Raw genomic sequence first — 14,937 nt, 5'->3', positions numbered from 1 at the left:
GGGGACCAAGCCCTGGGGAGCTATGGCCCCAGCTCTGTTCAACCTGGTTCCCTGGGTGTGAGGCCCTTTGGGAGCCTCCTCGGCCCCCAGAGGCAGCTTGCTGAAGGAAAAGCGAGCCTGTCCTCACTTTGGAGTCAGACAGCAAGGGGCAGGTCCTGTACCAATCCCACACTTACCAGGTGGGAGGCTTTGGATGAGTGACGTAACCTCTTCAAGCAGCTTCTCATTGGTAAAGAGGAAGAATGCTCACCTCATAGATTGTAAAGAGGTCTGAGGATGGACATAAAGCTGGAGTAGGCTCTGGATAAAGCATCTCTTTTAAGGCCATCTAATACTACTGTGGTGGTGGGGCTCCTCCCACCACCACCAATACGAACTTGGAGGAGGAACTGGGCCAGAGCACCTCTCTAGGTTGAGAGGGCTTGGCACGTGATTAGCTGCTTCCTTATCGCCTGGCCTTGGCTCTAACAAGGCACGCAGAGGACTGCCCTCTCTGGGGCCCAGTGGCTCTGACCCAGAGACTCTGAGGCTCATGGGGTGAGCCCCGTGGTGGGGCCCAGCTTCCAGGGCACTGGGAGCAGGAGGGTGGGGACCCAGGGTGGGGACATCAGTGCTTGTTTCTTTAGACTCAGTACCTGTGAGGGATGGCACATACTCCTGCCACTAACAGTGGCCTTGGATGTTGAAGGTAACTGAAGCGCCCCTACCCGGGGGCATGCCCCAGCACCTGTCCTTCCAAGGAGCAGGTACAAGAGTTTGCTGGGCATCCTAGGAGAGGATGCCTGTGTTAGGGGAGGTGGGGCACACCCGTGACAGTGGGGAGAGGAAAAGAGACACCTCCACCTCCAATCCCTGTGATGCTCCCAAGCAGGAGGGGTCAAACCCATGTGTTCTTCCCATCACCTCCCTTTCCTGTGTTCTGTCCTTCCCGCCTGGACTGGTCCGGTCCTACCACATACTTTTCAGTAGACTCCGACTGTGTCTTCAGACTTCTACAGCATGGTCCCAGACACCTAGGTGGGTACCCCCAGAGCTGGGTATCGAAGCTGGCACTTCAGCACCAGGACAGCAGAGCCATCAGAAATCTTGGGTGCCTTGGCAAGGGTACCCCCAATCCGTGGGGCTTTGCTGACTTGGAGCAGTGGACTGTGTGCTGTGTGTGGAGAAGCGGTTGGGTCTGGAGGGGCTGTGATGACATATCACAAGGCAAGGTAGAAAAAAACAGAGTTCCTTCAGCCTACTCATCTTGAGGCTTGAGATTCAACCAGAGCCTGGAAGCAGCGGTCACACTGGCCTTGTTTGGCTACCCGGAGCCCACCTGCTCAGCTGTGGGCAGGAAGCCACCGACCACTCCTTGGGGTTTCTCTCACATTAGGGCTTCCTTTCCCGGGACCCCTGGGAGGGCAGGCACCCCAGTCCGACACTGAGGCTGAGTGAGGTCTGCGCTTGGGATATAGGGCCAAGAGCCTGATTTGACCAGCCCTGGCACCAGGGCCCAAAGCTGAAAGGAGGGAGGAAAAGACCCAGGTGGAAACTTGGAACTTTTATTAAATACTCATTCACCCATTTGCCACCACCATCCAGAGCAGGAAAAAAAATTATCAAAATGGAATTAAAAAAAATAAAACAAATTACACCCGATCCCCAGTATGTACAAGGTCATTCCTGGCCTCTCTGCCACAGCTGCGGAGAGGCTGGGGAGCAGCTGGGGTGGGCGTGGGGCTGGGCACCTTTCTCCAGCCACGGGCCCCTGAGCGATTCTGACTGTGGTGGCAGAAAGTCCCTGGCCTCCGGGGAGGTGTTTATTGCTGGGAGGGGCAGGGCTGGGCCCGCTCTGCCCCTACTGGGCGAAAGAGCTGTCTGACTGTTCCCAGAGTGGGCAATGACCAGTTGGGAGTAGAGGACCAGTCCCAAGAGCAGCCCCAATCGCCACCTGAGAAGGGGGATGGATCGAGGGCAGGACGGGTGTTTTCCAGAGAGGAGAGAGGGTGCTCAGCTGATTCTGGGGGGAGGACACCCCAGTGCAGCCTGCTGATCAAGCTTGTCCTCCTTAGCTCCTGAGGATGACGCACGCCCCTGATTCCAGCTGCCCGGCCCTCCTTGGGGGCAGGGCTCCTGTGCCCTTCAGGCCGTTTTCCTGCTGCCTTCTTGCCTCAGAGGCCTGTGTGGCCACCTGCACGTCAGCCACAGCCTGGGCCCTTGGAGGCAAGGATGCCTGTGCGGCCCAGCACCTCCTTCAGCGCAGTGTGGGACCCAGCCCGCGGGCTCAGCAGCCGCTCTCCGACTCTGCAGTCTCCAGGGTCACCGCCCCCTGCTGCATGGCAGCGGTGGCCACGCTGATGGCCTCCTCTAAGGTCTGCTGCTCCTCCAGCTGTGGAGAAGGAAGGAGAGAGTGAGACCTTCCCTCCCAGGTCCCAGTGGTAGGGTATGTGGTCTACTCTTTTGAATGTCCTCCACCTACCCAATGTCACACACACCTGAGCACTCAGTAGGGCCCCAGGAAACAGGAAGTTCACTGATAGAACCCTTTTAGGCTAGGCATGGTGAGGAGCCATGGAATGGTCCAGGGTCAGACAGAGCAGCTTGCTCATGGCAGGGGAATGGCGGGTTGGAATAATCATCTACTTCAGCCCCCTTATTTTCCAGATGAAGGAACAGGGACACGAAGAAATGAAGGGTTGAGACTGCAAGGCAGACTGCCATGAAAGTTACCATGAAGGTCAGAAGGGGCTCCCCACCCTGCCTCAGTGAAGGAAGAGCCTGGGCCTGAGACAGGTGTGTGGATGCGGGCAGGAAGGGCTCTGTCCTCTGAAATGGGCACCTTCAGACCCGAATGCTGTCCTCTCCTAGTCCTGCTCCGAGTGCCCCTGCCCTTCCTGCTGCTTCTCCAGCCCCCAGCCCCCTCACCTGCACCGCAATGTGAGTTCCGTTGGCTGTGGCCAGCAGCGCCACCTGCTGATGATGAAGGGATGCTACACTTGAGTCCTCAGCCACCACAGTCCCAGAGGTAATGATTGTGACCTGAAACATATATTAAGAACGAGGTTTTCCAACCTACCTACATTATTCTCCCAACCCCCAATCCAAAAAAATCCCTTCAAGCAAGGTGGCTGGGAACAACCCAGAAGGAAATGAATAAAATCATTATGAGTCAGATTAATGAACTAGCTTGGGGCTCAGAGCTAAGTGGGGGTTGTGGTGGTGGCAGTGGTGGTTTAGTCGCTAAGTTGTGTCCGACTCGAGACCCCATGCACTAGAACCCACCAGATTCCTCCTTCCATGGAATTTTCCAGACAAGAACACTGGAGTGGGTTGCTATTTCCTTCTCCAGGGGATCTTCCCAACCCAGGAATCGAACCTGGGTCTCCTGCATTGCAGGCAGATGCTTTTACTGTCTGAGCCAACAGGGAAGCCCTAAGTGGGGCTGTATGTTTCTTTAACTTACAGCCAACTTAATTTATGAATTTTGAGCCACAGAAGGACAGAGCTGTAAAAGGCCCCAGAGGTAACTTAATACTCTCATTTGAAAATGGACTAAAGCTCATGGAAAAGTAACGTGCAACATGCCTATGGCAGCAAGCAAACTGTCTCTTGACTCTCAGAGCAATGCTTGTCAACAAAGGAGAGTTGCTGATGACCCGGAGGAGCTGTAGGGAAGACGCTTTATCTGTGGGAATCTTGGTCCTCCTAAGAAGGCTGGACTAATTTAGCCCGCACTTTAAGGCCCGTCCCACAGAAAGGAAGGACAAGAGAGGAAGAATCCCAAGCAAACCGCCTGGTCGTACGGGCTGTGTCTGGGTGCCATCGGCGCTGACCATGGCGACTGTGTGTGCACCAGAGGTGGCAAGGTCATCGTCGTGACTGGGGATGGCAAGGGTGGTGCTGCCATGCTGGGTCACCATACTGATGGCGCTCCCCAGGGCCTGCAGGTCTTCTGGGGACAGGCTGACCTGCCAACAGGAAGGAGGAAGATGAGCTAGGAGCGGAGGGGAGGGTTGTCTGAGGGCCCCTAGGCAGATGGACCTGCTCTTTCAGGTTTGCTTATTGGTAGACTAGAGGATCAGCTTCCTGTCACAGGGGGAGGGGTCAGGACAAGCAAGTGAAATAGGCCCTGGTTGCAAAGAGAGGCTACACTGGAAGAACTCTGCTGACCACGTCTATTCACCACCACTTTGCCTCAGGGCTCTGTTCCATGCAATTCAGGGTCTCTACCCAATTTCATCCTCATATCAACTCTAAGAGTCATAGGTGCACTTGCCAGTGAGAGTGCAGACAAAGGTCAGGTTATACTGCTGGCGAGAAAGCCCAGCTTTCCAGATGCCACCCCATGCTCTGGCCCATACACCAACGTGCCTCTCTGCAGGAGGACATCCAAGTGTTTGACTCAGACAAACAGGACCTGTCAGCCCTCAAGTAAAAAGGGAAACTAGCAGCTGTGCTCCAGAAGCCCCCGAGACTGAGCTGGAGCACGGGCAGGAGGAGCAGGGGGCCTGTGTTACAGGGAGTTGGTAGCCTCGGCCTCAGCTCTTGAGATCCACAAGGGCAAAAAAGAGAACCTGGGTGAAGATGGCGCTATTAGAACCTGGAGCTCCCCAGAGAGAGCTCCCCAGAGAAAGAGGGAGGGGGTACCAGCCAGAGGGGCCCAGCCACCCCTCGCCCCCTGGCCTGTACCTGCTGGGCACCATCCTGAGTGATCAGAGCCACCTGGGGGGCCCCGTCCTCCTCGGTCACCATAGCCACTTGGGTCGGGAGGTCATCGCCCTCTTCCTTCACCTCCGACACGTAAGCAATGCGGGGTCGCTTGGGGGGCGGGCTCTCCTCGGCTGCAGAGGCGGCTGGGAGAGGAGCGCCTGGGCTGACACCTGCCCCCAGGTGGTCGCGGGGCGGCCTGGCTTGTCCCCTCACCTCCTGCCCACACCCCTCACCCTCGAGCTGCTGCTGCTCGTAAAGGGCCTGCTCGCTCTCCTCCGTGGCCTCCAGCTCGCCGTGGGCGCTGCGCTTGTGCATGGCCAGGGTGGAGGTCTGCCGGTAGGTCTTCCCGCAGGTGCTGCAGGTGTAGGGCTTGCAGTGTGTGTGCACCACGTGGTGCTTATACAGGCTCGAGTACTCGGTGAAGCGCTTCCCGCAGCCTGGCACCGTGCAAACGTACGGCTTCTCCCCTGGGGACACTGGGCTGTGAGGGGGCGGGGCCTGGGGCTGGCAAGGGGGAAACTAGGGGAGCAGGAGTGAGGGACAGGGTTGGCGAAGAGAGAGCCAGGGAGGAAGAGGGGCTGAGATCTGGGACTCCAAAGGGACAGAGCTGGGGAAGGTGGCCAGCGGCAGAGACAGAGGAAGTGAGTGTGGGACCACGGGGCCTGCAGACAAGGTGGAGAGAAGACGGGGGGGTGGGCAAGGCTGAGGCTAGTGAAGGGGCTGTGGGGGGCACCAGGGCCTTGTGAACAGCAGGAGACAGAGGGGGTGGCGATGGGGACATGCCAGGTGTGATGGCAGAGGGAGGGGACGTGTGCGTCTGAGAAATGACACAGAAGCTGGACAGGGACGCAACACTGGGGAAGGGTGAGGACACACGGGAGTCACATGGACAGTGGACGACGTAAGGAGCTGAAGACGACATTTCACTCTGCTTTCTCCCCATTGTGCCTGACCCTGGCCTTTATCTGGGAGCTCAGCTGGAGAGGGGGATTTCAGGTGGGTGTAGATGGGGCAGGGGCTAACAAGGCCCGCAGTGCCCATCAGATCAGCCCCAACTGGAAATCGAGGAACTGCTTGCTCACTGCAAGTGAAAGAGCAGTTCTGGGGGCACAGCTGGAACCAGGGAACCCTGTGCCCCGCCCACGGACCAGCCTGCAATGACCCTCTGGGCTAGGTGTTGAGAAGGTGTCTCAGGTCAGAAGCCTTCGGTAGGGGGGCTGGGGCCTCGGAGGGGGAGGCTCGCGCATGCCAGCTGGCCCACCTGTGTGGATGCGCACGTGATTCTTGTAGTTGGTGGCGCTGGTGAAGCCGCGGCCACAGTGGGGCTCGGGGCAGGTGTAGGGCCGCTCGCCCGTGTGGGTGCGCACATGTACCTTGCGGATGTTAGATGTAGTGAAGGAGCGGCCGCAGCCCTCGAAGGGGCACCGGAAGGGGCGTTCACCTGTGGAGACCCGCTGTGTGAGGGCGGCTCAGCAATGAGCCCCGGGCAGTGGCCAGGTCTTAACTGGGCTGGGCGGGCCGGGCCCGGCCTACCAGTGTGGGTCCGGACGTGCTTCTGCAAGTCTCCTGAGGTCTTGAAGGCCTTGCTGCACAGCTCCTCTGGGCACTTGTATGGCTTCTCACCAGTGTGGGTGCGCATGTGGCTCTTCAGCCCATATCCTGTCCCCGGGGGAGGGGCAGGGGTGAGAAGAGCACAGGGCAGGGCCTTGTCTTCACCACCTTGTCTTCCTAATAAGGCAGAGGCTCTCTCCCTTAAGGTGTGCCCCGTGAGGCTCTGAGCCTCCTTTGGCACAAAGCGCCCGTGTCTGCCGCCGTCCCGCTGCTGCCGGGGCAGAGAAGTGGGGCTGGGGCAGTGGTCCCTGCTCCCCGCCCTGTCCAGGGTCAGCTGGCGCCATTCCAGAACCCGTGGAAGAGGAGACCTGGAGAACCTATGACCTCAAGGCCTCAACTGAGAGGGAAAATGAAATCCAGAGGGAGGCAACCCCTCCAACCACTGGCACCCCCCACTGGTCTCTATCAGGGCTGCTTCTTGCCTCCATGACAGGGTTTCCTCCAGTGACACTGCCCTGCAGTTGGAGCACTGAGCCCGCAGTTTCTTCCGGAAGGCAGCCTGGTGCTTGGCTCCCTTGAGGGAACATTCAGAGCTAATCTAGAACCCTTAACCCTCAACTGGAAGCAGTCCACCTTGGTCTCCATCCAGTAGGTTACCTGTGGCAAAGGCCTTTCCACAGCTGGGGAAATCACACCTGTATGGACGGTCACCGGTATGAGCTCTCTCGTGCACCTGTGAGGACAAGCAACCACGTCATTCAGAGGGGAGAGGGTATGAATGGGCTCTGTGGTTTCTTCAGGGCCCAGAGTATCAGCACTGGCCGCCTCCTTTATTTTGCTTCCTCCTCAGCGGAGATGCCGCCTCCAGGGAGCCTCCCTTGATTCCCTTCCCACCTGCACTCTTCATGGGTGTCACAGCCCCCCGCGCGGACACTGCTATACACGCATCTTTTCCTTCCAGGGGGCAGTGAGCAACCTGAGGTCAGGGACCAGTTCCAGTCAAAGCGGGAGGGCAGGATTACAGCCTGCTGGGCAGACGGCAAGGCTGAGAGCTCTCTGCAGCCACCTTACCTTTAAGTGATGCGCGGTGGTGTAGAGACGCCCACAGCCCTTGTATCCACAGCGGAATGCTCTGTCCCCAACCTGTTGTCCTTTGCCATTATGAGGAGCCTGGCTCTCATGCAGAACCTGAGGGGAAAAAATCTTGGGGTCCCTATATGTATTCTCCTTGAAGAAGGAAGGGAAGAGGTGGGACACAGGGCCCGGTTGGCAGTTTAAGACCCAATAAACAGGGTTAAACCTACCAAGGGGGAGAAGCACAACCTGGGTGATCGAGCTAGACAGATGGAACAGACGCTGAGCGTGCTGCAGAAGAAACAGGGCTGGCCAATGGAGTCACCACCCAGCTCTGAAGGATACAGAGACGACTAAGTGTCATTGAGGCTCTGACTTCTTGGGGAGAAAGGGCATGTCTTAGATGGGCAGGTAAGGTGGGGGCAGGAGTGGTCGCAACGGCCACACTTGAGCTGGACTGAGGGCCAGCTGCCCCCCTTCTGACCATCAACCATGGAGGCTGCCGCTATGGACACGTTTATCCTCTGACAGGAGGAGATTCCCTCCTCCCTGGGGAAACCTGTGTTGGGAAGGGGCACTGCCAAGGGCCTGGCTATGGGGAGCAGCTCACCTGGGCTCACCAGAAGCGAGGTGGCCACAACCAACAAAGTGCATAGGTGTCCAGGGCAGGGGCCTGCGAGTCCCACAGAAGCCCATTCTACCTGCAGCACCTGGCTACTGACAAGCCCTTCCTTTCCCCCTCTCCTGCCCAAAACCATTCCACACCAGCCTCTGGCTCCAGGAAGCCTTACTGTTCTGCTTTCCTGGGCGGAGTCCAGCTGGGACTGTCCCTTAATCTTTGTTTCTGGGACACTGTGGCCTTCCCAGGAGTTCTTGAAACTGAACTCTGGAAGGCATGGTGAGCAGGAGTCAAAGAAGGGAGGCCAAATCCACGGCGGGTCTGTCTAGTCAGCTCCAGGTCAAGGGGTCAGGCAGCTGACAAAGTTTCCTGGACACTCAAGTAGCTGGTGGGTGGCAGGAGCGGGTCACAGGTGGCTGGGCCTGCTTGGCAGGCTAACCCAGTCAGGCATTCATATTTTATACCCATGTCCCACTGGTTCTTGAGGGAATCAAAAAACTTCAGGGCTGGAAGCGACCCTCTGAGAGCATCTGGCCCCAACTCATCATATGAGATGGGAACAAGTGGAGGCCTCCGAGGGGAGTGACTGAGGCCACACGAGGCAGAGGCAGAGCCACAGATTTCAGGGCTCCCAGTTAAAGCCTGGCTGTCTTTCCAACAGCAGCGAGCTTCTAAAACACACTGACAGCATGGGGGTGGGAGTGGGCACAGCCCAGAGAGGCCTACTGCAAAGTTTTGTAGTGTCTTTTCAACTTGAAAAGACACAAGGACTTCCTCTTCTCTTCCATGATATAGCCATACTAGTTTAATTATAAGAACAACTCCCCCAGTCCCTGGGTAAAATGCACGCTCCAGGAAGCCCTGCCACATCCACCCTGAGGTGCTGTAATTCAGCCGGGGAGGGAGGACCCTGGTCTGGAAGGCTCTCAGATCTCTGACCAGTTTCCCCTATAGGCAGGACCACAGCCCCGGCAGAGAGAGCCTAGACTGACTAATGTTTGGAAAGCCAACATCCTTTTCCTTCGCAGCTGAGCTACTGTGCAAGCCCCGGGTTCCAAGAATCCCAGCTGCTCTGGTGCATCTGCTCTCGTCACTGCCTACTGAGGTTATTTTCCCAAGTGACTTAATGAGTCGCAGAGAAGAAATAAACACAAGAACATCTGACCTCAGTGGACTGGAAAACTAATAAAAGTCACTGGCAAAGGTTTTCTCAGACAGTGCAGCCAAAGTGAAGCTGGGCCTAAATTCCCACCGTACGGGTATAACTGTTTCTTACAGCTGCCTTCCCTCTGCAGAGACGCATAAACAGCGTGAGTGCACACAGCTGTTGGCGGCCCCAGCCGGGCTGTGGTGCTTGCCCCAGAAGATGACACGTGAGAGGTGAGTCGGGGGAGCCAGGCGAGGGGTCACAGGGAGCAGCCCGGTCCTGTCCAGGCGCAGGACCAGCCCCGCCCTCTAGAGAGCTCACCTTGCTGGCGTACTGCTCCAGGGCTACCACCGTGTCCGCGCTGAAGCCCTCATCCTCCTCTGCAGCCAGGTCCTCCAGGCCCACCTCTGTCTGCACGGCCAGGATGGTGCCATCTGATGGCACGGCCATGGGGTGGTGAATGTAGGCGGTGGAGCCATCTTCCAGCTGGACAGCTTCCAGGGCACTGGGGTCATAGCCCTCTGCGGGGAACATGCGGTTAGCCCAGATGCTGCACAAGGGCAAGAGACGCGGCTGGGACCTGGGCGTTGAGGTAAGGAGAGGTACATATACCGAGGCGGGTCTTAGCCTCGGGGTTCTCCTGCTCCCCCACCTTGGTGGCCCGCTCTGACTGGCCCTCCCTCTCGGGCCCCCTCTCCTAAGGATGAGGTCTCCTAGGGAGTACCGACTGGGAACGCACGAGCTTGGTGAGCACCTGAGAGGACCAGCATCTTGGCCAAGACGGCCGTAAGAACCTCCTGACTGGTGGCCCCTCACCCCGTCCTGTTCCCTCCAGGCAGCACAGCACCCAGAGGGAGCTCTGCAGGACACACGTGCGGTCTTGTTACCTGACAGCCTAAGCAGTTCAACCGTGCCCATCGGCCTCAGGATAAAAGCCCACACCCTTATTCTGCAGCCCCAGCGCTCTGGCCCCTGTCCTCTCTGGCTTCACCTCACCCACTCTGCCCTCCCCTCTAGGACTCAAACTCCTGGCAGTTCCCTGAATGTGCCCTTCTTTCTCCCTGCCCACCTCCACCCCCGTTTCCAGGTCACACATGCTGTTCCTTCCATCTGGAGTACTGAACCCTTCTTGCCATTGCTCTTCCCCAGCTAGGCCCACTCCATCCTCCAGCTCCCAGCCCAAGTGTCACTTTCTCAGAAAAGCCCTCCCTGAGTCTGAACCCAGGGAGGTTCAGTTTGCAGTGATCAGTTCATGATGGTTCATTTCAAGCCCTTTCCCCCACTAGATTCTAGGAGAGCAGGGACTATGTCCGATCCTGTTCTCTTTTGTATACTCCACACCTAGTGCCTGGCATGCAGTAATTGCTCAAGAAACTACTTGTAGAAGAAATAAAGCATTATTCTTCAGTACCTTAAAAGCTTCATTCTTAAAAAATGTGACTTAAGTGTGTAGTCCTTGTCTTGGATAATATTACTGGATCCTATTTAAAGCCTTAAGACTTTGTGGCTGTGCTGGAGCCAAAGCTGCCAGGCCCAGGCCACGGACTCCCATGCTCAGCCTCTGAGGGGCAGAAGCAGCTGTTCCTGCGGTCCACACCAGGGAAGGCAGGGGTGCCTGCCAATCCAGGTGAGCGTGGGGCCCACGGCTCCATGTCTCTGCCCCAGCTCCCAGGGTGCACAACGCTATCCCCTGACCACGGCCAGTTCTGCCTCCCTTCCTTCTCCCCAGTCGTGAGGGCTGTGACCCCACCTTTGGGTGTGCGGTGTATGTAGGCCATGCTGCCATCTTCCAGCTGCACGGGTTGTCCATCCTCAAAGGAAAGAGGTTCTGTAATGAGAGCAACGCCTGCCTTTCTCCGGAGCTTGGGGTCGGGGAGCGGGGCCCCTCTGGCGGAGGCTGCCTGGCCTCCCTCATGTGGCAGGGGCGTCCGGGATGCCCTCACCTTTCTGCACTGCCACTTGGTGAATGTACGCAGTGGTCCCATCTTCGAGCTGGATCACTTGCCCTTCAAGAAGCTTGTCTCCTGTGGAGGCAGAAATGGAGAGAAGTGGGCCTGCGCCAGGCCCAGAAGAAGGCTGAGGAACACTTGCCTGCATTAGTAGAGGCCTGTTGGAGGCAGAGTCTGCGCATCTAAGCACAGCTTAGACATTCTCTAAGTTACCTCACTCCCTGCCTCCCAGGTCTGGGCCTCAGAGGTACTGAGGTAGAGACATCCTGCCATGAACCCTACAGCTCCCAGAAGATACCCCTTCTGTCACTCATAGGAGGAGCAACTTCATTTATTATTCTACCCATGCCACACAAAGCAGGGACTTCCAACCTGGCAGTAAGTTGCTGAGATTGAGCTAAGCGGCAAACAAAGGATTCCCTGAAATCTGGAAAGGCCCCAAATGGATCCAAGTTCAGATCTGACTCAAATTAACTAAATCAAACTACGTTCCCTTGTCTCCCACTGGGGCAGTATGCCGAGACCGAGACCCTTCGATAAGGCAGGATAACTTACAGGTTAAAAGCAAGGAGCTTTGGGGCTTCCCTGGTGGCGCAATGGTAAAGAATCCCTCCGCCAGTGCAGGAGAAACAGGTTTGATCCCTGGTCCAGGAAGATCCCACATGCCATGGAGCACCTACGCCCGTGTGTCACAACTATTGAGCCTGTGCTATAGAGCCAGGAGCCACAAATGTGCCCACACGCAGCAACTACTGAAGCCTGAGCGCCCTAGAGCCCTGCGACAACAGAAGCCACTGCAGCAAGAGAGCAGTCCCCACCCGCTGCAGCCAGAGAAAAGCCTGTGCGACAACAAAGACCCAGCACAGCACCCCCCACCCACAAAAAAGCAGAGGGCTCTACAACCAGTCCAGACCTCCGGGGTTTGAATTTCAGCTCTACCTCTCACTAGCTGTGTGATCTCAGACAACTTATTTAACTTCTCTGTGCCTCCGTTTCCTCTTCTAAGAGCAAAAGGCTCTTAGATTTAGAATTAGAATTATATAGGCCTCTCCTTATGTCCAGGGAGTCTGGGAGGGAGAAGGGGTAAAGGAAGTGAGAAAGGGAAGAAGGGAGACTGAATACTCAATGACAAGTGGTTTCTTTGTTCATTTACTTACAAGTTTTAAGACCAGACAGTTACTTCTGGCTCACCTCTGCTGATGTCTACCCTTCAGAAGAATTCCCAAACTTGTCCCCAAACTTGAGTTTTCTTGGGTCTGTAACTCACAGTTCTACAACCCAGCCAGAGGTAGGTAACGTGGGGACAAAGGTAGGAAGCAGGAGAGAAATGCAGTTGAGACAAGGGGAGAGCAACCCCCTCTTCCCTCCTGCCCAGCAAGCAGCAGGCTACCCTGCCTTTGAACACCTTAGCTGCCCTGCCAGGGGCACCAGTACTTGGGGATCTGAAAGTATCAGCAGAGCTTTTGCTAGGAGAGTGGGTACTGCTGCAAGGCAGGAAACAAGATGCCAAGAAGAGTTATTAAGGGAAAATTCTCAACCTAGAACTTCTTCTAACAAGCAGAGACAACAATGGGGAGAGGCGTGGGGTGCTGGTGGTGGGGAGAAGAGCTGACTGTCAGGGCCCTCGTGCCCCACTGCAGAGGTGACTGGAGATTCCATTTTGCCTGGAATGGTCCCGGTGCCTTTATTCATAGCATGTTCTTCCACTCTCCAAAGTGTCAGCTTTGAATAACACATTTCATGCTTACCCTGTTTATAGGTAAGTCTCATCACATTTGAGGGCTTCTGACTGGCTGAGCTGGGCCCAGACAGAGCTGCCTGCTGACAGAGATGAAAGCGCGCTGGTTGAGAGCATCAGAGGTGCTCACCTGCAAGAGCACTGCCTTTCAGGACAGTGAAGCTCTGGTTCCTCAAGGCCAGCTCTACTCTAAGCAGTGTGAAATCTGCTGGGTGTGTGTGTGTGTGCATGCATGTAAGGACACACTATAGCACCATGGAGGAAGGAGAGAACAGAGCCAGGAGAATGACAGGAGAAAGATATAAATGGGCAGGTAAATAGATCATCCAGACATAAGAAGGAAAGATGTAAGAAAAGAGAGTGGCTTTCCAAGGCCAAGCGTAGCCACTTGTTTTTGTTTTTTTCCTTTTCATTCATTCAACCATTAATTTGTAACAGAAGACTGAGGCAAGGGAAATACCCGGGTCCACAGAGTAAACGCAGCCTGATCGACAGGTCCTGAGTTCTTCCATCCCACTGAGACTGCTGTGAGAGGGCAAAGACCTCTGATGGGAAGGCTGCAAACAGAAGGCTGCAGGCTTCACAAGTGTTCTAGAGAAGTCCATTCTCAAGAAAACAAAGCCAGCCAGCTCCACACGTCATCATATGGAAAGAGCCTACCAATGCTATTAAGGAGCCTCTTTGTTGTCATCAGGAAGCAGCCGATTTAACATGAAATCAACAATTTATAAGCTTGGGACCTGAAATACATTTTGACAATGTGTTGAAACGAAGGAGGGCAGTGCTGCAATGACAGTGGAGAAATGAGGACTGCAGTGCTCACAGAGTCCAGAAAAGGCAAAATATAGAGGAGGAATGAGGCAGTCTTCGGCCAGTGCTGTCCAAGAAAGACACACATGCCATCTGGCGTGCCTGTAAATGCTGGCGAAAAGAAGGAGCTTGTCAGGACAGTGAGTGTCCTGGCCAGAAGGCCCTGCTTTTCAACAATGCTCTGTTCTGACTCCATGCCCCCTTGAATTTAAGTTCCTCGAGAATTTTAATTTCAGGTAAATCTGAATTGCAGATAAACAATGAAGGTTTTTTTTTTTTAGTTCTTGGTGTTACTATGTTACTACTTTTAGTATTTAATCTTATGTTTATACATAGCTTTCTCATGCAGTATTTGGAACATACTTACACTACAAAATTATTCATTGTTTATCTGTAATTAAAATTTAACTATGTGCCCTGTACATTTTTTCTGGTCACCCTAGTGGGGCCTAAGGCATGAGATCTATGCTTGGGTGACCCCCTTACCTGGAACCTAAAGAGTATGTTATACATGGTGTATGCTCAGAAGATAGTTTGATTGCTTAAACTTGCTTAAATTAAAATGAACTACTTCTAGAAAGAACTGAGAAAACTGGATAGGGAATATTTGAAAAGCAGGAAGTCACAAGCAGCACTGTGTTCATCCATGACAGAAATATTTATCAACTTCTTACCACACATAAGGGAATCTTGGCTCCTGTAGCTAGGCTAATCTGATTTTCTAGCCTCCCTAGGTGGCATTATATTTTAGAGTTACTTTTTTATCAATCACTTTGAGATATTCTCATGCAGAGCAAGTTGTGGCAAGCAGGCAAGAGGGCAGGGTGGTCGTGAGACTCTTGGACCGGGACAGGGCAGGATTCTGAGGTCCGTGGAAATACCTTTAACAGCTTGCTGCTGGACATAGGCCGTTGTCCCATCACTGAGGGTCACCGTCTGCAGCCCCAAGCTCTCCATGGCAAACTCTTGCCCGTGCACTCAGACATGAAGTTGGCTTCTTCCCAGCACCGGAGCCACAGCTGAGGCTAAGAGATTTCCTTTTGCGTCACAAATCTGAGAAAATGGACAGTGTCATATCATGAGCTGCATGGCTTCCTCCTGCCGCAAGGACACACAGGGAGAGTAAATGAGGCCAGCCAAGAAGAAAAATAAAAAGAGACGAACTCTTCAAAGTAGAGAACTATGTTGGCTTTTATTAAAAGAGTTCAAAATATACGCATTTAAGAATTCTAAAGACTGAGCATTCAAGAGAAACATGCCAGCCAAATTGGTTGTAAAGTAAGATTTCATTAATCAAAACCCACTTTTAGGGACTTCCCTGGTGGCCTAGTGGCTAAGACTCTGTGCTCCCAAAGCA

The 14,937-nt window shown here is 54.9% G+C and overlaps 1 protein-coding gene across 11 annotated transcripts in view; it reads right to left on the bottom strand.

Moving 5' to 3' along the window:
* Positions 1-1,523: 1,523 nt before the first annotated feature.
* ZNF76 (zinc finger protein 76) overlaps positions 1,524-14,937 on the bottom strand; it is a 28,189-nt gene continuing 14,775 nt past the window's right edge. For 2 of the 11 annotated variants that reach the window (XM_043907249.1, XM_043907250.1), the window contains exons 2-14: positions 14,462-14,633; positions 11,027-11,137; positions 10,834-10,894; positions 9,405-9,663; positions 7,315-7,431; positions 6,901-6,976; positions 6,226-6,351; positions 5,954-6,133; positions 4,926-5,159; positions 4,672-4,835; positions 3,786-3,950; positions 2,908-3,021; positions 1,524-2,371 (exon numbers count right to left, since the gene is read on the bottom strand). In XM_043907249.1, coding sequence (XP_043763184.1) covers positions 2,267-2,371; positions 2,908-3,021; positions 3,786-3,950; positions 4,672-4,835; positions 4,926-5,159; positions 5,954-6,133; positions 6,226-6,351; positions 6,901-6,976; positions 7,315-7,431; positions 9,405-9,663; positions 10,834-10,894; positions 11,027-11,137; positions 14,462-14,537 — 1,788 coding nt within the window. In that variant the 5' untranslated portion in view covers positions 14,538-14,633 and the 3' untranslated portion in view covers positions 1,524-2,266. Of the gene's footprint in view, positions 2,372-2,907; positions 3,022-3,785; positions 3,951-4,671; positions 4,836-4,925; positions 5,160-5,953; positions 6,134-6,225; positions 6,352-6,900; positions 6,977-7,314; positions 7,432-9,404; positions 9,664-10,833; positions 10,912-11,026; positions 11,138-14,461; positions 14,634-14,937 lie in introns of those variants that run through there. The other 9 variants (XM_043907252.1, XM_043907253.1, XM_043907251.1 and 6 more) reach the window with 9 other exon arrangements.

This window comes from Cervus elaphus, chromosome 7 (assembly GCF_910594005.1).
Source record: "Cervus elaphus chromosome 7, mCerEla1.1, whole genome shotgun sequence".
Lineage (NCBI taxonomy): Eukaryota > Metazoa > Chordata > Mammalia > Artiodactyla > Cervidae > Cervus > Cervus elaphus.
The sequence above is the reverse complement of the archived record's forward strand: the minus strand, read 5'-3'. Positions and strand labels throughout refer to the sequence as shown.